This window comes from Periophthalmus magnuspinnatus, chromosome 1 (assembly GCF_009829125.3).
Source record: "Periophthalmus magnuspinnatus isolate fPerMag1 chromosome 1, fPerMag1.2.pri, whole genome shotgun sequence".
Taxonomy (NCBI): domain Eukaryota; kingdom Metazoa; phylum Chordata; class Actinopteri; order Gobiiformes; family Gobiidae; genus Periophthalmus; species Periophthalmus magnuspinnatus.
The window spans coordinates 28362951-28384878 of record NC_047126.1 but is presented as its reverse complement, the minus strand read 5'-3'; the positions used below and the strand labels follow the sequence as shown (position 1 = coordinate 28384878).

Below are 21928 nucleotides of genomic sequence, written 5' to 3'. Positions count from 1 at the left end.
TAATAAAACTGAAAACCCACTGCCAAAATGAAGTAGCTGCATCTAAGCCCATGTATTTTATTGCGTACTTTTCATTTTCTTTGAGTCATTTTAACTCCTTAACGTGCTGTGTGACTGAGAGAGAGGAAAGTCTTTTGGGTGTTCATTTTGTTTTTATTAGTTTTTGTAGATCAGTTCAAATACATGTGGAGATGTGGTAGAACTTTCTGCATATGTAACTTGGGTTTGTGGTTCAAATCATATCCGGGCAGAGGTGCGTAGTCCATATACTTTGTAAGCTTTTTAAAGAGTACTTTTCTAGCAGCATACTTTTACTCTTACTTGAGTAATTCTTCCCACTGTGAGTAAGTCTACAAGTGACAAAAGCTTTATGCGGACAAAATGAAATGATTTGAGCATTTGTGTTTCTTGCAGCGCTCCGTGTTTATCCTTTGAAAGAAACAAATTTTGTGCATTATTTCATATTTTGTTTTTCCCATTACATTAACTGCAAATTATGAATCAGATGTTAGGTCCTGACAGTTACTCTTTTTTGAGTAGTAGCTTTCCCAAATACTTTTTACTTGTAATTTTACTTGTAATGTCTTGGACCACTACATTATATTCCTACATTCCAATGTTACTCTTACTTACTTACACCTCTGTATCTGGGCCATGCTCGCAGTGTCCTTGGGCAAGACACTTCCTTTAACTCACTTGCCCTCTATCCATTTTGTCAGTTTTTAATAGGAGTCAGAGAGGCCGATGACGCAGACTGGCAGCTTGCGTTTTGTAGGTCAGCCTTGGGGCAGCTGTGGACAGGAGTAGAAGGAAGTGAATGAATAATGGTCTACTGTATAGCACTTTGAGAATCTTGCCAGGCTTGTAAATCTACTATTTTTAGTTTTGCATGCTATGTGAAAGCTAAGTCTGGATATCTTAAAAGTGGAAGCATCAGATTTAAATATTCTGCTCATTTGGAATTACGTGAAATCATGGCAGTAAAATTATATCATAGTAAATTCTTATTATTTTACATTTCTGATTATTGCTTGATGGTGCAATTAATGTTCACAATACTAAAATTTCAAACTTGATTTCGATATTGTGGAATAGACTGGATACTTGATACCGATTCCGATACCACAATAATAATTAAAAACTCTTTATTTAGACAGTAGAATGTCAAATCCAACATTAAATAAAAGACTGAGACTTGTTCTTATGCAGCTCAAGATCATTCTAAAGCTATTCAGGAAAAGTTAATTTCTGTCCTGTGAATGTGCCTTTTTTAGCATCAATACCTGTTCAAATGAGTATCTAACTTCTACTAATCAATACTAAAACTAGCATAGTTTAGTATCTGATTTTCTGACAGGTGCAGTAACGCTCTCGATATCTTCCCCTTCTCTCCTCCATGGTCCCTCATGTTTTCCCTCCTGTTCTCTGCAGCATGTCAGGACCTGTCCCCTTCAGGCAGAGATAGGAAGCCCAATGCCTTCGTCCAGGTGGCTGTCATGGACCCCCACAGACAAGAGCTACTATCTCAGGCCTGCACTGAGCTGGTGGAGGTATGTCTCATTCTTTATCTATCTCCCTCTCTGACCTTTCATGTTTGTTGTTTGGCTGTCTCTGGGTCACTGAATCGCGCCCGCTGCTCCCTCCATCATATGTACTTTCTCCGCCTGCTTTTCAGTTGCATCTGAGCCATCCAAGTGGAACAGACACTGGGCGCCCGACGTTTCTTTTCCGGTGACAGTTGGCCTCGAATGACTGACTGAATATGTTCGGCATATGCTCGTGGAGATGAGTTACGCGGGAGTTGGCTGAACACACCACAGGACTTCACATTGCTCTTTAACCTCTTTAAATGCCTGTTTTATTACAGCCAACTGCAAAACTGTAGTTGCTAAGGAAACAGGGAGCACAAGTGTTTTTCGGGGTTGGCGACAGCTGCCCCCATGTCCCGCAACGGAACACCCACTTTCATATGTGAGACTTGTGTGACTGGTCCCCTCCTCTCTCCTCACATGTGGGCAAATCTTCCTCCGGGTAGACATTGGTATTTCGTGGCTAATCCAGTGAAGCTAAGTTAGCATAAGCCTTCTGAAAGAGTGCATTTGAAGCGCTTTTCCTTCACTCCTGACTTTGCCACAGAGCTGTGTATGTGTGCGTCCGTGTGTGTGTGAAAAGACAGGATGTGGTAGGGATCTGTATGCTGCCTCAGCCTGCTCCACAGACCCTGCTAGTGCAACCACTGGAGACGGGATTTCAGTGCAGTAATGTTCGGGATCTGGACAAGGATCTGACAATATGGATTGCTTTCCACTGCACAAAACAAGGGTATGTTGTTTACACTTGTGATTTTAAGTTTGTGAGAGTGCGCTGGCAGCCTTATGAGGTGTTTGTGAAGTTTGGTGGAGCCAGCAGCTTTATTTGTCTGGAGCGAGTTGTGAGTGGAAAATCGTATTGGACTTGTGGTTGACATATGCTGTGTACAGGGGTTGATATTAACACCAGACCAGTGGTTTGCAGACTTGGGGACGCGGACCACTGCTGGGACACACGCTTTCTTTAGAGTTCTACTTCTGCTTTAGTTCCTTCACACTTTGATAGTTTTGTGATTGCTTTTATAAGAAAGTATTGAGACTTTAAATAGTCCGTTATTGATAAACACGTAAACAAAAATGACCACTTTATTGTGTGACAACAACACATTTTGAACTTCTAATTAAGATTCACATTTAGATAAAAGGTGATTTACATAGATTGCAATTTTGGAGTTCAGAGTACATTTATGGGTTACATTCTAATATACTTCACGATAAACTACAGACATAGATCTCATACTCATACATTAGTATCACATCATATACTAAATCACTTTTTTAGGCTGCTGCAAGTGAGATGTGATGATGTTTGGCAATACATGGCGATGAACCAAAATCTTTACTAAACATAAGGTAAAAGGAGCTGTTAATGTGTAAACTACAACTTCATGAACATAGCAGTTTGAGCTTTGGAGATGCAGAGAGCCTAATAATGCAGCATTAGTCAAACATGTGTGAATGAAACCAAACACAACTCCATGTATGTTTTTGATGTGCTAACAACATTCTAACATGGCTTAAAGCTCACAAAAGTCAATTTTGTATAAGGACCTTTAAGCTGTAGTTATTATAAAATGGTATTATTTGTCCATCTCCAAAGTTGTGCCTCTGAAAGTACATTTTAAAGTACTCCTGACTTTGAGACGTCTTTATCGCGGTCCTTAAGCTCGCCCTGGTGTATATGAGGAGCGGAGGTTGTTTGTTCTGACACTGAACACCAGTAGGGTTCCACTCTCACTGCTGTTGAGCACGTTCCGGAGCAGATGTTCATTAACCTGGATGACACTAAAAGACCTCTACGTGAATGTGTGTACTTGTGTGTGTGTGTATATGTAAGAAAGTGAATGAAAGCTCAGTGCCACTTGTTTCTGCAGCCTGTCGCATTCCCGGGATGCCTGCTCTCAACAGCTGCCTCGGATTTGACCAAGCTCTGAAAGGAGAAGTGGGCCCATGCAGCATTAAGTCCCGACCATGGGATAGGTGTATTATCTGGACTCCACGGTTTAATTTAGGAGATAAATGATAGCAGAGGCCAGCTGCTTTAGCCCCCCGTAGTGTAGTCCATGAATCACCAGGCAGAGGGCAGATAAAGAGAACACAGTGGCACGTGGGAATCAGAATAGCTCCTTGTGAAAGAATGTTTGAGTGAATGGCTAGTTTCAAAGCGGAGTAGACATGTTTACATTTATCTGTTCATACATGTTCTACAGCGTTATGTAGGGCTGCTTTTAAATTCTACGTTTAATGTAAAATGTACATGGAGAATAAGCAATGATCTCGGCATTTCATAAAATACCTTTTCTTTTTCAGAAGATTGAATTTCAGGAATAGCAGAGTAACTGGACAGGGCAGTCATTACATGCATTTTAAAACAGCTGATGGACTAATATGTTAAGTAGTAAATTTGTATTCATCTTTTGGTTTGATTAAACTATTAAAGATTAAAGTCAAAAAGAGTAACAAGTTATATGACACTTTTTGGACTCTGGAATGTGTGTACACTGCATTATCCATTCATCCACTCACTTTGCTAATCACGTTAACATTAAGGCCCGGTGGGTGAAGTGTCTTGCCCGAGGACACTCCATTACGCATTGGAACCAAAGTCAAACTGCCAACCTTTCAGTTAGAAGAGAACCACTATTGCCCTAAGAAACATTTGCTCTGTATAATGTAGCTTACACATCATGTTTAAGTGATGATGCAGCTTATAACTGTCTCTGAGTTATAGAGCCTTCTCACCACAGAGAAATTGGCGTCTCCTTGAGGGTAGTACGTCTTAATCTGCTATTGGTAAAACAGAAAAGAGCAGTGACAACTTAAGTAGTAAATCTTCAGCCTCTATATCTCTTTAAAGGGTATTAGGGAACAGCTTTGACATTACGTTAGAGGCAGTGTGAAAAATATCTGCTATCTGTAACTGAGTGCTTTCTCAGATAAACACTCACCACTGAAATTGTAGGTTCTTTGTTTTCCTCTTGGGCTTTGCTATGTGTTTAGTGTGACATAAGAGACCAAATAGTGGAGTGGAAAGAACAGCTTTTCTTCTGCCAAAACCAAAGTACAGTAGATGTGTGTGTAGGAAAATCCCATTCCCAAAGCATGGGCGAAGTCTTCCAGGAGGGCTGCTGCTCGAGGGGATTGGCCGCTGAGTAAAGCCTAGGGAGGGAGCGCTCTTTGATGTCAGGCTATTGGAGCAGAGACCCCCCTGTCTGGAGCTAGGCCAACATGTCTCGTCTGTGCCATGTAATTATGAGTGGTCAAGAAAAGGGAAGGAACAGTCGGAATCAGGTTTTATAGCTGAATTGCAGGATTGTTGCGGAGTTTAGGTTGTGTAGTGAGGGTGCCAAGCTCTGAATATGTAAATACTAAATTAATCCTACAGCCTATTACTTTTGTTTTTTTCCTGATTCATAACGCAACACTTTTGGCTCAGTTAGGGCCTAACAGTGGCTCAGTGGTTTGAGCAATAGTCCCCCAACCCGAAGGTCAGTAGATCGATTCACACTTGGATCAAGTTCTGTCATCGTTTCCTTAGGCAAGACAGTTCACTCACATTGCCTAATATGAAAGTGGTGTGTGCATGAATCATTGGTGGGCTTGATGATGCAGATTGGCAGTGTCGTTTATGTCAGTTTGCCCCAGGGCAGCCTTGGCTACAGTAGTAGCTTATCACCAAGTATCAAGTGAATGAATTGAATGAATAATCACTACAGTAGCACTTTGAGAGGCTTTGACAAGCCTGTAAAGTGCATTACCATTATTATCATTATTATCATTATTATTATTATTATTATTGTTTAGACCCGCTAAAGACAACTGTGAAAGTAGAAAGTAGCTAAAAGCCCTCTAACGTGTTCCTAATTTTAGGTTTAGTAAATATACCCCTTAGTCTTTTACAAGTTAAATGTTGGGTATCCAAACTTTAACATCAATTCAAGTCTTACTTTAGAACTAGAGAAGATTTTTACAAGGGTTCATTCTGATGAGGCTCACAATTAAAAAATATATTCAGAAAAAGTTTTGCAGCGTTAAAGTTAGTTTGTCTTTCATCCAAGAGACTTGCTAATTGTGAACTGAAAATAACTTTTTGAAATCAAGAGGAAAAGTCTACCCCCTGCCCATGGTTAGCACACACACCCTCTACTCTCTAATGACTCAAATTGGCCAGTTCCGCACTGATTTAATGCTGCCGCTGCCTCCCATAGCATACGCTGACCACTTCACCAACAGACTGGCTCGCTCCTCTATGTAAATGAATACAGGCTTACCACTTGAGCTCATCTCATCACTAAGAAGACTGAGCCAGGGCCTGCCAAGCATGCTGGTAAGTGTGAATGAGCCCTATTGAGAATGTGAGGCAAGGCCAACCACAGCGGCAGTTTTTTTGTCACGGCACTTGATATACAGTATATGCACGTTCTCATAGAGCTCATTTCTTTCCGCCATGTCTGTACCGAAAATGCTGAATCGGCTTTGTGAGAGGAAGGCTATGGTTTATTGCTGGACAGTGAATGCTATTGAGGTCAGTCCTGTATGCGCGTGTGGATTGATTCTGAAATAAGAGAGGAAAAATGTGTATTATTTGTCTACAGGGAGTCCTTGACAGCTTCTAAAGGATCAGTAAGGTTAGTGGCGCGTACAGGAGTATGGCTTTTGTACCCACTTGTGCGTATGTTCAGCTGTAAATGGAATACTATCTGTATGATAAACCTATATTTTGAGATTTTATTTCACACGCATTCCTAGTGATTCAAGATGTGTTCATCATCTCCTTGGTTGACAAAAAGTAATTGTAGGTTTAATAACATTAGTAGCCACTTATACATGTGCGCTGCAAGGTTAGCAAATCATACAATAATAAAGAATTGCAATTTATAATCACTCACTGAAAGGGTGTGCTCCATGTCTGCCAGTCTGTGTCATCACCACTTCCTCGTCTGTCCCTAAACTGTCCCAAGGGCTTGCATTCAAGAGACGCCCAGGGGGAGGAGGAGGAAGCCCTTGGAAACAACTTGGAGATAGTTAAATTAAACAAACTTTATGCTTCCATAAGTAGATTTCACTTTGGTAATTTCGTTGGAGTAAGCCCTGGAATAAAAAGAAAAAAAAGAAGATAAAAGTGAATTGTGATACTGTAGATAGGCATCTGCTAATGTAATTCAGGCCTCAGGCAAGTTTTGGGTCAAATCGCAAAGCCACTCAAACCTGCCAATCAGCACATTTACAGCTTGTGTGGCCTTTCCTCTTAGCGTTTAAATGTCTGTACTAAGAAAATGTTACTTTTTAAAATAAGGGACCAGTTTTCAAGTGGCTTAAGCACATTTGTATAATCACATCTTCTTTTAATGGTACTACATTTTATAATGCAGATCGAGAGAGGGCTTTAGTCTTGTTTTCTTTGACAAATGCTGCTTAAACTCTATTTTAGGGAATGTTTTGGGGGGTTTTTATCTTGAATTTTTTTGGTCACACTGCAAGTGATGCTGGAACCTCCAAATTTCACACTCAACAACATGTAAGGTATTTACTCCTGTCGAATAGTGAAGAGCCAAATGTGTTCTAATCATGGCTGCGAGTCGCTGTTTACTCAGATGGTTTGCAGTTTTGTTTATGCGCCTGAAAAAGATTGTAAATTGTCCCACTAAGACAACTAAAACAATTTTCTTTGTGATGAAGTATGTTTAGCTGCAGACTGCAAAAATAGCTCTTTGTGCACAAGGCATTAAGCATGTAGTTCATCACCATTTTTCATAAAGTGAAATTTAACACCTGGCATTTGGCTCATTGTAACTGAGCTCAAAGAAACATTTTGGGACAAGTTTGACTTTTTTGAGCTTTTAACCATTGTTCCTGCATCAGAAACATACTAGTACTTGTATTAAGCTATACTCATAATGGTTTCAGTAATCCTGTGCAGTAGATCCACTCCTTTTGAGCCTCTGAAAATGCTCACATTCACTTTTTCCAGTATTGTGACATCACAGGCAAAGATCCTGTGGTCTATTGCACTATTTTTACATCCATAAATCATCCCCAGACTTGTTCTTAAGTATTTCTGATGTCAAATTGCGTTCATCACAACTGCCTGGTCACATTAGCATGCTAGTTGTTGATTATTTTAAAAGGTAATTCCCTCTACTGCCAGTTAATAGACTCCTGTCACCAAAGCCAGATGAGCAATGCCTTACTTGTGGAAAGTGTTTTGTGCTTTCATACCATTCATTATTTTAAGTTCTAAAATGTAAAATGCCAAACAAAGGTACTCAGGAACATGTTTGAAGGTGGATAACAATACAAAGCACTTGAGAACTGAAGAAGATACTTGCATGAGTTACGAAACATCTTCTCTCTAAAATCTTTTCTCTAGTTGAGTGAATTGAATTTTCTAGGTAAAGCTACTGGTAAGGGTCCTGTCTATCTATCATGCCATACCCAGGTGTGCCAGCAGCCAGGATGTCACTGCCCAGAGGAACATGTCACCTCCTTCTACCCCCTTGGCTGTATTTTTTTTTTTACATGTGTGTCAATCCTACATAACCACATTTGTGTCTTGTCCCTCTTTGTGACAGGCCAACAAAGACCCACTTTTCCTGACCGGAGTGACCTTCCCATCGGAGTACCCCACTAACCCCGAGACGCTGGTGAAGCTAACGGTGTATGATGCAAAGGACAAGAGCCAGGAGTCAGTGAGTAAACACTTGTTTCCTATCCACTGTGTAGATTTGCATTTTGATCAAAATGCGTTTTAAGCTAGCTGTGAAGCCGACATCTTTCAAGTGGTTTGCTCTGTGTGTACACTGCTTTAAACTTTACAGGAGAGAAACATGAAACACGCCTAGAAATAGCGAGCAGAATCTCATTATAGTGTAATACATTCTACTCACTAGAAATGATTTGGTGACTTGGAAGTTTCTGGTATGATAATCTCAGCAATCCATTATTTGAGGTCAACCAAATGCTAGACCCTTCTTGCGTTTTTTTGAGGAAGCTGATTTGCATGGCCGCTTGTTCAGACAGACCACAGATCCCAGAGGACTGCGAACATCAGTCAGAATGGAAATAAAAGACATTCACAGAGAAATGTGGGTGGGCCATATTGTGTGATTCACAGATTATAAAGTGTGTGTGGCTGAAGCTTGATCTCATTCTCACTTTGCTTAGGCTGATGAGATGTTGGCTAGAAAACTTGGCTGCAGTAAATGAAGTGGAATTAGACTTAAAAGTAGCCAAATTGAGATACAAGGATATCACAGAAATATAAACACATTGGACCTAATTTAATGCGTGTAGCTTGAGTTAATTGTCATTATGTCATTGATTTTTTATTCTCTCCAAGGCAAGGCAAGTTTATTTGTAAAGTACAATTTGTACACAAAGTAATTTAAATTGTTTTACAGAATAAAAATACATTAAAATCACAATACAACAAATCAAAACATAAATAATTATAAATACTCATCATAAAATTAACATTAAAAGAGAAGAGTGCAGAATAAAAGCCTTTCAGTCATATGCACAGCTAAACACAATCATTTTGAGCCTGGATTTAAACATTGTCAAAGTAGAGGCCTGTGTCACATCTTCATGAAGACTGTTCCAGGTTTTAGCTGCATAAAACTGAAACACTGATTCCCCATGTTTAGTCCTGACTCTGGGCACCAGCAGGAGACCTCAAAGTGTGAGATGGTTAATATAAATAAATTAATAAATGCACGGAGAAGTCTCTCCAAGTCTGGTTTTGACAGTATACCTTTGATTTTACAATGTTAGATGGTAAAAAGCTGTAGATCTTATTGATTTGAGGTGGCTGTTAAAGTTCAAGTCTGAGTTTATTATTACTAGATTTACTAGTTACTAGATTTAATCAAATCTGACTAAATTTCTAGCCTGATTTTTTGGGGTGATTTTAAAGGACGGGGGGTGACTGCTGTCACTTTCTTTTTGTTTCTGTGGGCCAAAGATGATGACTTCAGTCTTGTTTGAGTTTAGCTGGAGAAAGTTGTTTTGCATCCACACACTGATCTGTTGGATGCAGTGGCAGAGTGAATCCACTGGTCCATATTCACCTGCTGCAGTGAGACATAGATCTGAGTGTCATCTGCATAGTTGTGGTAGGACACATTATTGCTGCGTATTAACTGGCAAACAGCAGCATGTAGAGATTGAACAACAGGGGTCCCAGGATTGACCCCTGAGGCATCCCACAGCGCAGGGACATTTTATCTGAGACACATTTTCCAATTTCAACAAAGTATTGCGGTCTTCCAGATAGGACTTGAACCAGTGCTGTGGTTGGGTCTAAAACATGACTGGAAAACATCAAAGGAATTATTCATTTGGAGAAAGTAATGTACTTACTCCAAAGTAATTACAGGGCTTTGAATACGCTTTTTGACACAACATTGTTGATTAGAAATATCATGAATATATGTGAAACTCAGCGTATCCCGATATTTAACTTTTACTTTATTTAAACTTGTTTTTTCTTTGTTGGATCAGGCTTTTTTCTTGGTATTGGTATTGACAGACTTCATGAACTTTACAGTTAACCTAGCATGATCTCAGAATGTCTGAGAAAAAAGTGCTATTTTCAGTAAGCTTTGTCCAGCTATACAATCCAGTCCTTCAGAATCTCTGTGCTCTGGGTGCCTCTTAGTGGAAACCTAATCATTTCTCTTCAGCTAAACCCATTTGAGATCTCGGATGGAGTCAAATATGCCCTTTGAACAGCTGAATGTACAGGCCCAGGTGCCTGGCTTTAAAATGTATTTGGCTGCCATTTTTCTTTGTGGAGCCATAAATGTGTGTGTTTAGCTTTAAAGTCATTTAACTGGTCTGAACTCAGACTTGAATCACTATCCCAGATGATATTTGCTTTGTTGTGTTGTAGTTAGTTTCAAGATGTGCTCTGAATATTCATGCCAAAGAAGGCCTATGTGAGGACAGTAAAGTGGCTCTTAGGAGATCTCAGACATGTGTTAGAACTCTACAATATTATTGCACCACTTCTGTGATGTACAAAAACATGAGCACACAAGAAAGAAAGAAAGTACATTTTACAGTCAATTAGACTGTACATGTAAACGGCTTTAAACTATTTATTTTATGGGTTGCTATGAAGAAGGGAGAAGGGTTACGATAAAATAATTTAATCAGTTGGAATAATCTTTTCAAGATACTAATACCTGGCAGTACCCAGATCCTCATATGATTTCTCACTGTTTACTGTTTTCAGCTATAAAGGGAATTTTATTTGGGCCTCACAGACTGTACAGTATGTAGTCAGCTGTCAGATACCTGTTGATTTACATTGAGTGCATATACATGCGCTTGAGTATCCTGGTTATAATAAGGTTTTGTGAGTGTCCATGTATATGCAGTATACGCAGTACCAGGATACTCTTACTGGGATATTCTGATAGTATCCAGGATACTGTGGTTTGTAGACACAGTATTCTGATTTTTCACCACTGTGCTGTACCGAGCATGTGTGAACTGAAGTAATACGGTAGGAGCAGCAACTTTTCTAAAACTTAAAGAGGGAGTATTTTACTTCTGTGAGGTATTAATTGCTGACATATAACATATTTAGATAACATTTTATTGTTTTGAAATAGCAAAAACAAAGTTTCCCTTTTGTCTTTGACATCTTTCAGTCAAAAGTCACTTCACATTACCATCAGCATGCATTCCACTAATGAAACTATGGCACGTTGCATCATGGGTGACGTAGGCTTGTGGGTGGAGCATTGGACAAATCTTACAGTTAACGTAATAGGGTCTGGGAGAGATCACAAGATTCCTCAAACATGTATGAATGACATCTACAACCTCTCCAGGCATGTTTTTAAAGAGGGAACAGTGTTATAACATGGTTGAAAGCTTAAGCCCATCTTTAAACTACTACTAGAGCTTTTCAAGTACAAAATATTTTATACTTATAAACAACATTACACAGTCTTCTGTTTAATACAACCACCTTTTAACACCAGGCCACTGTTCCCTCTAAGCCGCGCGCGAGCGCAATTGCGCACCGCTGACACGGTCTCAGCGCACAGAAAATCTGTGCTGCGCACAAAAAAATCGAACCAGAATTGATAATAAATTAAACACACAACAATTCATTCTGCGTTATTTTTCAATGTGAGTCAGTGAGTGTGACCAGGGACTAGCTGTTCCAGCCAATTATGTGATTCACATACACATCTGCGCAGCTTATCAACGTCATTGACAGGCGTCCTCATGTCCTCATGCGCCGCTTCCAGTGTTTTAGCCGATGTGGCCGATGTGGAGTGAAAACTCACTAATAATTCTAAGTGTTTAACCCCTTAATGTTCTGACGGCCCGCCCTCAGGTGCACTGTCCGCACTGTTTTGTAGCAGTTTTGTGTTTTAAACATGACGAAACGGACAAAAGAAAGGAAGTACGCGACCGAGGACACTGTGGATGTTTGTACAAGTTAAACTAGAGGCATCTCGGACCCGGAGCGGTTTGTGGAACCGAGTGAAGATCTCATGGTGGACTCAGGAGTAGAGGACCTTATGTGCTTATGGACTGGATGCTGTTCCTGATCGGTAAGCGTGGTTTATTCTGCTATTGACTTTGGAATTATGGGTCAAATGTGTATTATGTGTAATCATTAGCATTAGCTAATGCCAATCTGCGCCTACCGACCACCACCAATCATCATACACACACCACTTGGGTGAATTGTCTTGCCTAAGGACACAATGACAGAAGTTGGTCCGAGCGGGACTCGATCCTCCAACCTCTAACCACTGAGCCACTGTCGCAGAAGGACTGTCACACTGTACAATCATGTGAAATGAGTTTTTAGTTTCCAGTGTGTGTTTGTTTACATTTTGAAGTGTGTGTGTGTGTTTGTTCACTGTTTGCAGTGTGTGATTTGTAAATATATATTTATTTTGACCCATACCACTCGTTTGGCTATATTTAATATACAAATATACATTTTATATTGTGTTTTGATATGTTATGTAAATGTACAGTAATAGAGCAGCTGGGTGTGCAGATACAGATTCCTCTCAGTGTGTATTGGTCATTGATTCTGTCACTAGTTTATGAGTTGCAAAAATCAAATGATCGTGTCATATACTGAAATAGAGTTACCAGACTGTCTCCCAGACACAGTAGGACAATCTCACTCAGTGCACAGCAAAAGCTTCACACAATGGCTTATACTCATAATACAAGTCAGAGCTTTATAATAAAAATGTTAAGTGTGTTTTCAACATTGGAGTTCACAGTTGTCTTGGTTTGGTTGGAATCTCATGTTGTGCCATAGTTAAAATTAAATATTTATATTTCCAATAGCATTAACATACTACACAGGTCATGAGCAAGATTTTTGTCATTTACATTGTATAAGTGGCTAAAGCACTTAATTAAAAGTCTCATAACAGAAATGTAAATGTGGTCATTTGATTCTTTTAATAAACCATTTATCTTGGATGGATGCGATGCAGCATGCCCACAGTGCACAGGTCTGATCTCGCTCACAGTGGTCCATGGGACCGCTCAGGGAGTTTATGTGTTTGCTCAGACTCGTGAAAAATTAGAGGGAACATTGCACCAAGCTAATTTCAGTGGCAGGCTGTGTAGCTCTTGGACTAAACTTATGCTGCGGGATTTTTCGACTCTTAATAACACCTTTTACAGAAGCCGTGATAGTTCCCCACAGTCTTTTGTTCTCATTTGAATGTATGTCTTGTTCCTTTGGTAGAAACATGCTAAAAAGCCTTATCAAAGTTGCCAACATGTTTAGCTCCCTGCCATATCTAGGCCATGGTTTCCATAGTTACCACTCTATACCACCATATTCAGGATACTCTGATTCCTCATGCATACAGGGATATGAGTATCATGTTTCTCTGTCACATCCAGAATACTTTCATAACTGAGATAAAGATCATAACTGGAATACTCAAGTATGTGATTTCAGTATTATGGATAAGCTGGTTATGAGAAACTGGGATACTCGCACTGGGATAGTCTGATAGTGTTCAGGATACTGTGGCGTGTAGACACAATGATTTCTCACCAGTGATGCTTTAGTTCGCCTGTGTAAACTAAAGTAACAACTACACTAACAGCATCAGCTTTCCCAAAATGACTCAAACTAGAAATTTTAGGGAGTATAAGTCGTACCAGCCCAAAAAATGCATAATAATGAAGAAAAATACATATATAAGTCACACTGGACTATAAGTTGCATTTTTTGTGGGGAAATTTATTTTACAAAATTCAAGAACAGACATTTTATCTTTAAAGGCAACTTATAATAATAATAGAGAACATCAGGCTGAATATCAGTAAAGCACACTAACATAACACATTTATATTTATTCAGCTACATGAAGCATAGACAGAACTAAACACGTGTCTGGTTTGTTAACATAAGATATTAACAGTTTATCAGATAACTAAGGCATAAAAAAACAAGCTAACAAGTTTACTCTCAATCTCACTTCAAATCACTAAATCCATTGAATTCCTCATCCTCGGTGTCGCTTCTGAACAACTCCACCTGCTCCAGAGACAGATGCAGCTTCATGTCCTCTTCTGACTGTCATCAGACTCAGCAGAATACGATTTTCTTTTAGGGGGTATTTTTGTTCAGTCTTTCTCAGAGTCTTCTAAATCAGTGGTCCCCAACCACCGGGCCCTGGACCGGTACCGGTCCGTGGATCAATTGGTACCGGGCCACCGGCCGTCCAAGAAATAATAAATTATTTCCGTTGTATTTATTATCTGAGTCTGAACAATCGTTTATTTTGAAAAATCTTTTATTTTGAAAAATGACCGGATTCTCTCGGTTACATTTCCATCACTTGAGCGCCGACAACTTAACCACTTAGCGTTCCGACGGCCCGCCCGCAACTGGATATAAAGATCCGCGTGTAAAATTACGCGTGCATATTGCGTAATTTTACGCAGCAGTTTTGCATTTTAAACATGACGAAACGGACAAAACAAAGGAAGTACGCAACCGAGGACACTGTGAATGTTTGTTCAAGCTAAACTAGAGGCATCTCAGACCCGGAGCGGTTCGTGAAGATCTCACTGTGGACTCAGGAGCAGAGGACCTGATGTTATGATGGACTGGATGTTCCTGATCGGTAAGCGTGGTTTATTCTGCTATTCACTTAATTGTGGGTCAAATGTGTATCATGTGTAATCATTAGCATTAGCTAACCACCAACCACCAATCATCACGCACACACCACTTGGGTGAAGTGTCTTGCCTAAGGACACAATGACAGAAATTGGTCCGAGTGGGACTCGAAAGCTCTAACCACTGAGCCACTGTGGCAGAATGACTGTCTCACTGTACGATCATGTACAGTGTGTTCTTAGTTTCCAGTGTGTGTTTGTTTACATTTTGAAGTGTGTGTGTTTGTTCACTGTTTGCAGTGTGTGGTTTGTAAATATATATTTATTTTGACCCATAGCACTTGTTTTGATTTTATATACAAATATACATTTTATATTGTGTTTTGATATGTTATGTAAATGTACAGTAATAGAGCAGCTGTGTGTGCAGATACAGATTCCTCTCAGTGTGAGTTTTCAGTAGAGCCTCACTGATGTCTGTGGGTTGAAACATTCAAAAGTTATTGCACTTTTTCCAAACGTTCTCCAAATGTCTTCATTCGGATAGGTGTGGAGAGGCCTGGACTTACTCATGATAAAAGGATTGTAAAACTCTCATTTTTATAGGTATTGACCTCAAATTTGAAATGGAAGTGATCAACAGTCTTGTCAGTTGACATATAGTGTATTTTTGGCCCCAGCTCCTACTGCAGCTTTCTACACCTTCATTTTCACAATTTTTTTTGGGTGAGGATGAGAAATTTTTTTTTTTTTATGTGTGTTCCAAAGTGTATAAATGCTCAGCAGACAAACGTACAGTGATTCTGACACCTGTGGGTAAAATTATAGGGTGTTACCTTTACAAAGACCCCAAACTTGTGCATTTACTACTGAGGGTTCTATAATGGTGATTATTTTAATTTGGAGAGGTCAGAACAAAGGTGGTCCCCCTGGGGACCACCAAGGTTGGGGACCACTGTTCTAAATTACCTGTAATGTTGAAGTTTTCAATGTTTAGTGGTACAATGTAGTAGTAGGTAATGGTACACAAGCCTAGAGTGTCCTTGCGCGGTTTTCAGTGACAATAACGAAGATGTGAAATTATATATTTCAATAATTTCACATATAAGTCACATCTGAGTATAAGTTGTACCCCCGGCCAAACTATGAAAAAAATGCGATAGTCCGGAAAATACAGTAATATTATTCTATACCTATAAACAAAATGAAGCAGTCTACTGTTTACTACAACCACCTTTTAACACCAGGCTAACTCCTGTAGTTGTCTGTGTTCCTCTTGAATTAAACTGATTCTGTGAGATTTGTATTTTTTAATTGTGGCCAACACCTTTTACTGAAGCTGTGACAGCGCTTCACAGTCTTATGTTCTTATTTGAATATGTATCTTCTATTTTTTTATTAGTTAGCAGAGTTGCCGATATATTTAGCTTCTTGCATATCTATGCCATGTTTGCCACAGTTACCACTCTAAATATCCAGGATACTTTGATTCCTCATGTATACAGGGATATGATTTGATTCTGGTTTCTCTGAGCGCATGTAAACATCATAAAATAAGGCACATAAGCGAGGTACTAATGCGCACGTAAACACACAAGGCTATTTTTTATATAAAATGTTAGCACTAACATAGTAAGAAATAGGCTATATTTCATTTCATAAGGTCCAATTCTTGCATTTACTCCAGTTACAATCCAACTTCATATTTAGTCAAAGTGATTTTTTTCATTGGTTCTGTCCCTCACTGTCTTTTTGTGAGTGATTTTCAGAGCCCCCTGTCAGGCTGTCAAAAACATCACTGATACCCTAACGGACCACTTCACTCAAACCCGAGCTTTTAGGGCTCAGGCTAACCCTACAGCCTTACTGGACAGCCCATGTAGAGCCTTTCAACTCCGAATCTATGCTCCAATTCTCTGCACTCAACAAAAAGTTTGGTTTGTGAATAGCATAACTTTCAGAAGACATGTAGGAGTGGAAAAAAGTGCAAGTCCCATCATCTTTTCACAGCACAGCTCATGTAGTGGCCTTGGAGTATATTAAGATAACTTTCTGTGTTTTGCCAGGCATCAGTGCTGTCACGCTGTGTTTTGCTTTTAGTCCTTCAGCTCTGTCTGCCTGCGTTTCATTAGAGAACTTTAAGAGCGGCGTAGTCGTGACCCCAAACATGGAGAAGCATAGTAATACAGACCCCAGCTGTTTAAATGGCAGTTTACGAACCACTCAACACAGGGTAAGTGATTTCATGTTGGAGGAGAGAAAGCACTAAAACAAAATCCTTGTGCTGTTGTGGACCATTGCCACGGACACACTATTTAATGCTGGAGACCTTATGTTTTAACCATTAAAGCAGGAAATAAGTAGTTTAGTTTATCCATCGATCTGACAGGAGGTGTGAGTATAGAAAAAAAATCATACATCGCAATTGTCATTTTGGAAATATGCACAATTTGAGTTTCAGTCTATGTTTTAAGAAGTTTTAAAACTTTGCACAGAAACCACTGAAACTTGCCAATTTAACTGCTACTTTTTGTCATTTTTCTGCACTACGATAACAATGGAGCTGTAGATGTTTGGATAAATAACTTTTGTGACTCATTATAAGCTAATTAAATACTAAAGTGTTTCAATCTGCTATTTATTTTGTTTATTGCAGCTTGTGTTTTTAACAATATTGTGCATTTACAATATTTTGGGGTGAAAAATCCTGATTTTGTGGCATAAATTATGTTCATATTTTTCTGCACCACTCTATCATAATTGTTATTGTGTCAGGCTTAAAATAATGACACATTCACATTTGTCAATATCGCCCACTGTTAGTTTTGGTTTGGTCTTAGTTCTTCCAAACCCAAGAACGTTTTTTTATACTGCAAAGCGACAAAGGGTGGACCACCATTGCAAAGCCAAGTGTTGTATTATGTTCAAACCCAAGTATATAATAACAACGTGTCAAACCACAATGTGCTGCTTTTATTCTTTGGGGGAAAACAAAAATACACTATAACAAGAAAGTAACGTGACCAAAATGTTTCTAAATGTAATCCACTTCTTCGCTTTACCACCGAGGGAGCCTTGCTGTCTTCTATCCCTCACATGTTTGAAATGTATCTAAAAACTATTCATCTCACCTCATACATTTGATTTTATTTGTTCAAATCTTTCTTGAGTGTAAAAACATGCATTTGCAGTTTGGACCCACTAAAGCTGCCAACGTCAAAGCTCTGTGACTGCGTTAACTCTCCTCCTGGGTGCAAGAGTTTCACAGCCAGATGATTTCCCTCTGCTTCGGATCTCTTTTTAGATATTGTAAGATTAGGCCAGCTACTCGCTCATGAATATTTGAGTGCTCTGAGGGCTGAAGGCGAGGGTTTAGTGAGCCTCTGTTCTCACTCAGGTGTAAGTGATCCAGTCGAGTTTCCAGTGTCACAGAATAAATGTCTAACCTGCACTTCTTCAAATCTAACATACACGTCTTTCTACTATATTCTGTCTTTGAAATTAAGAATAAAACATAGAATCAATACAATGCACAGGTCCTTGAACCCAATGATTCAAGCCAAGATGATTGGATATATATAACTAATAGATGAGTGGATGGCTGCTGCTGTCTTGCAATAAAACCATCTGTGTCTCTCATGCTTCAAAGCACAAAGTGATAATTAGATTTCGCATACAGAATAGAGAAGCAATGCAGTTTTATTAACTCCAAAGAGCATCTTAGATTGAATCAAAATATGCTGCTTTGAATGCAGAGGTCTAAAACAATCCTCATTAAGTTGTGGCAATTCCATCAAAAATTAGAAAAATATGGCAAACTTAGTAGGGTCAGGTGTTTATTTTTTAATGAGCTCTAGTGTGACATTTGGCACAGCAAGGTAGCAAACCCACAAACAAGAGGATTTTTTTTTTTTTTCTGGGGAAGAAAGTGTTGGTTATGACAATAGTAGAAGTATAGCAAAAGACGAAGTTTAAATCTGTCAACTGGACAAATCTTTGTAGGAGTGAAGACATTTCGCTGCTCATCTATCCTTTCCTTCTAGGTTCAGATTCCCTGAAGTCCTGTTTTTTAGCTCTCTTAGATCTATTGAAGGCCCATTTTGGACCCCAGTCCCTCGTACATCGCCATCTCAAAGCTATTAACCACTCCTTTGGAAATAGTGTGGTTCAGCTCTTAGCCAGAGAAAAGAAATGGTTTGAGAGGAGAGCTGAAGAAGCTATTTTTGTTAGGAAAGACAATCCCTCCTCAACCCTTATGGACTGAGCACACTATAGACCAGTACAGCTCGCCTAGACTTTTATTCTTTTTTTAGTCATAAAAATCATGTTAAAGGAAGTATCAGAATATACTGCTTTTTTCACCCAACTACCTCTATTTTACATATCCATCTGTACTTTTTCTTTGATGCATTGGTTGCGGTGTTACGGTAATGGAAAGTCCGCAAACCACGCTCTGTCGGCGACGATAGCATTCGCCTCTAGAGGGTTAAACATTAATGGGGGCCTGAGACATCACCTTTCCCCAATATAGACCCAAAGCAAACAAAAAGAAACAAAAGAGAGCAATAGGAGGGTCATTAAAGGTTGGAGGTTTTTACAGTTTCAGTGTAGTTGGTCTCTCCCTTCTGATAGATATAAGGCAGTGTCCACCAGTGATCTGACCAGAACTGAAGAAGCAACATGGATGAGCAGTGAAACGTCTTCACTCCTACAACGATTTGTCCAGTTGATAGATTTAAACTTCGTCTTTTGCTGTGGATCAAACCTGGACGACTCAGGGTTTACACAGACAATAGTAGAAGTAGCGACAGCGGTTAGTTATGGTTATAGCCTTGGTTTCAGAAGTAGTAGCAGGAGGTAATAGGTATAGCAGTAGTGATAATAGTAGTCAACAGTGGTAATGATAGAGGAAGTAGAAGAAATAACAGTAGTAGGACAAATACTTCCAGTAGCACCAGAGAGCAGTAGTAGTACAAATAGAAGATAAGCAGAGGACTGTGCTCAAAGATAGACCTTTTTTTCGTGAATGTTCTACACAGAAATTGCAATTCCATCTAAAAGTGCTTATACTGAGTTCATCCCCAAAACAACACATAAGCTCTCGAGAAAGTTACAGGTAGTGTTTTGTTGGGTGTATCACTTATCCACGTGTGATTCTGGAGGGCGTCGGTAATCAGAGACCTGCAGCGCGTTGTCACTACAGTCCTCTCTGAGTATTCTTGTGGTATAAAGGACATCTGGCTGCGGAAGAGCTCTCCCCTCTAATCACACTCTCATTTCGCCTGCCTGTGCTGCCTGCAATCTGCAATGAACCTCTAATGCACTTTACACTTTGCATTCCTATTACGGGCCGTGGCGCAGGGTTTTGATTGGTTTTGGTGTTGCGCACTGTACTGTGACAAACAAAAAGGCCGGGATGGTCCGTTCGCTGTAAAAGGGGAAAATGGTCCGTGTCCGGTCATTTCCATAAAGCACTCGTAAAATGTATTCAATCAAATAAAACACAAGCAGAGGGGTTTTTACAGTGCTCTCATTATGGCCATTTGTTTCTGGTGGGGCAGTCTAATAGGCACTCCCACATCGGGGTGAGACCCATTTAAAAACCCTAGTGCAGGTTTGACCATGTGGAAGGTTGCAATGACTAATCAGGTTAACTTTGAATAAATGATTGGTAACTGGAATAATTAACACATTATTTGAAAATCATTATAATTAACTTTGAACAGATTACAAAATATGCCCAAGAGAAAAGATTCAATTACAAAGATTGTGCAGTTGGCAAAGCAAAATGGCACAGCATATAGATTTTGAGATGTTTGTGAAAAAAATACAATATCTGGTTAAATGGCATTTAACATATCTATCTTCATGAGGACAAGCCGATGATGCTGCCAGGTCATGTTACAAATCAGATCTGTGGAGAGGCAATTCCTCAGTATAAATGCTTATTTTCAGTGTATTATTGAATGATTAAAACACCTTTAATTAAATAAATGTAAGATGGATAACTTTAATGCAATAATATGAAAGCAGGAGACAGACGCTCCTCCATGAAAGTTACACAGCAAACCTTTAAGACAGCACTATGGCACAGTATATTTGTTTGCTTTGTCAACAAATAACTCAAATAATCATTTGTTGGAGTTATACACACACATATCCTTAAGTCTGAAATGAATTAGAGCACTGTTTGTTTGACCAAAGTGTTGTTGAGCCATTTTAATTGACTTTCTCTATTTTTTCTGGTAGTACTCAGGAGTCTGTACCAGTGTTACTTTAATCTCGACTAAGACCTAGTTTAGCTCTACTTTTGACCTGGTTTGTATAGCTTCGTTTGTGCATAACTTAACTCCTAAAACAATGCAGCTCCCAAAACAACAGCTTTATTAGGCAGAGACAAGCCCTCAGATGTAAACCCGTTCTACCCCTCCGGTCCGCTGTAAATTGAAGTTCTCGGCGCAGCACAACATCTCTGCTCCAGGCTCTTCTCTAGCGAGCAGTCCGTGTGCGGAGACTCTGCTCTCATCAGTGCAAACGGCTTCTTGTTCTGGGATGCACTGTGAAACACTGCAGGTCGATTCTGAGCCCTTGGCAAAACTCTTATCTGTGTTTAAATGTACTGTCTCGCCATCTACTCCGTCATGTCTGCAGCCTGAATAATTGACTTACATTGACATTTTACTTGAACTCATTGAGCATCCTGTTTGGCCCTTAAGGTCTTGTAAATGTAACCTTTAAAACACTGTTTAAATCATTTATTCTATTTGGAAAAAATCACTACAGTGTGGATGGATTGATTGACATCAATGGAGCATACACACTATTTTTATTTTTTTTTGTTCAAACTCTGAAATTTTCTTTTAGAGTTGTTTACTTGTTACAATAATACATTCAAATTCAGGTGTATTTTAACCCTCTGTACTGATATTAAATGTAATACAATTCAAATCATATTACCAAACTGTAAAGCTGTGCATGTGTAAAACAACTTTGTCTTTTAAATATGCCTGTGTTGAGTGTGTGAGTGTAAGTGCATTGGCTGGTTGTTTGTAATTGAATTATTTGGATTTGTACTTACCAATTTTGTCTCCCATCTTAGGTGTTCTGGCCAAAAGAGTCCCTAGGGAGCCGGAGCACCTTAAGAAAGCTCCGGGGCAGATAATATTTTAGCTTTTTGGATATAGTCTGTTATCGACATGGTA

The 21928-nt window shown here is 39.3% G+C and overlaps 1 protein-coding gene across 4 annotated transcripts in view; it reads left to right on the top strand.

Annotated features, from left to right (window-relative positions):
- Positions 1-21928, top strand: part of inpp4b (inositol polyphosphate-4-phosphatase type II B) — a 244664-nt gene that overhangs the window by 25041 nt on the left and 197695 nt on the right. For 2 of the 4 annotated variants that reach the window (XM_055221563.1, XM_055221551.1), the window contains exons 1-2: positions 2235-2322; positions 8162-8278. In XM_055221563.1, the coding sequence (XP_055077538.1) occupies positions 2293-2322; positions 8162-8278 (147 nt within the window). In that variant the 5' untranslated portion in view covers positions 2235-2292. Of the gene's footprint in view, positions 1-1431; positions 1551-2234; positions 2323-5881; positions 5917-8161; positions 8279-21928 lie in introns of those variants that run through there. The other 2 variants (XM_033968695.2, XM_055221558.1) reach the window with 2 other exon arrangements.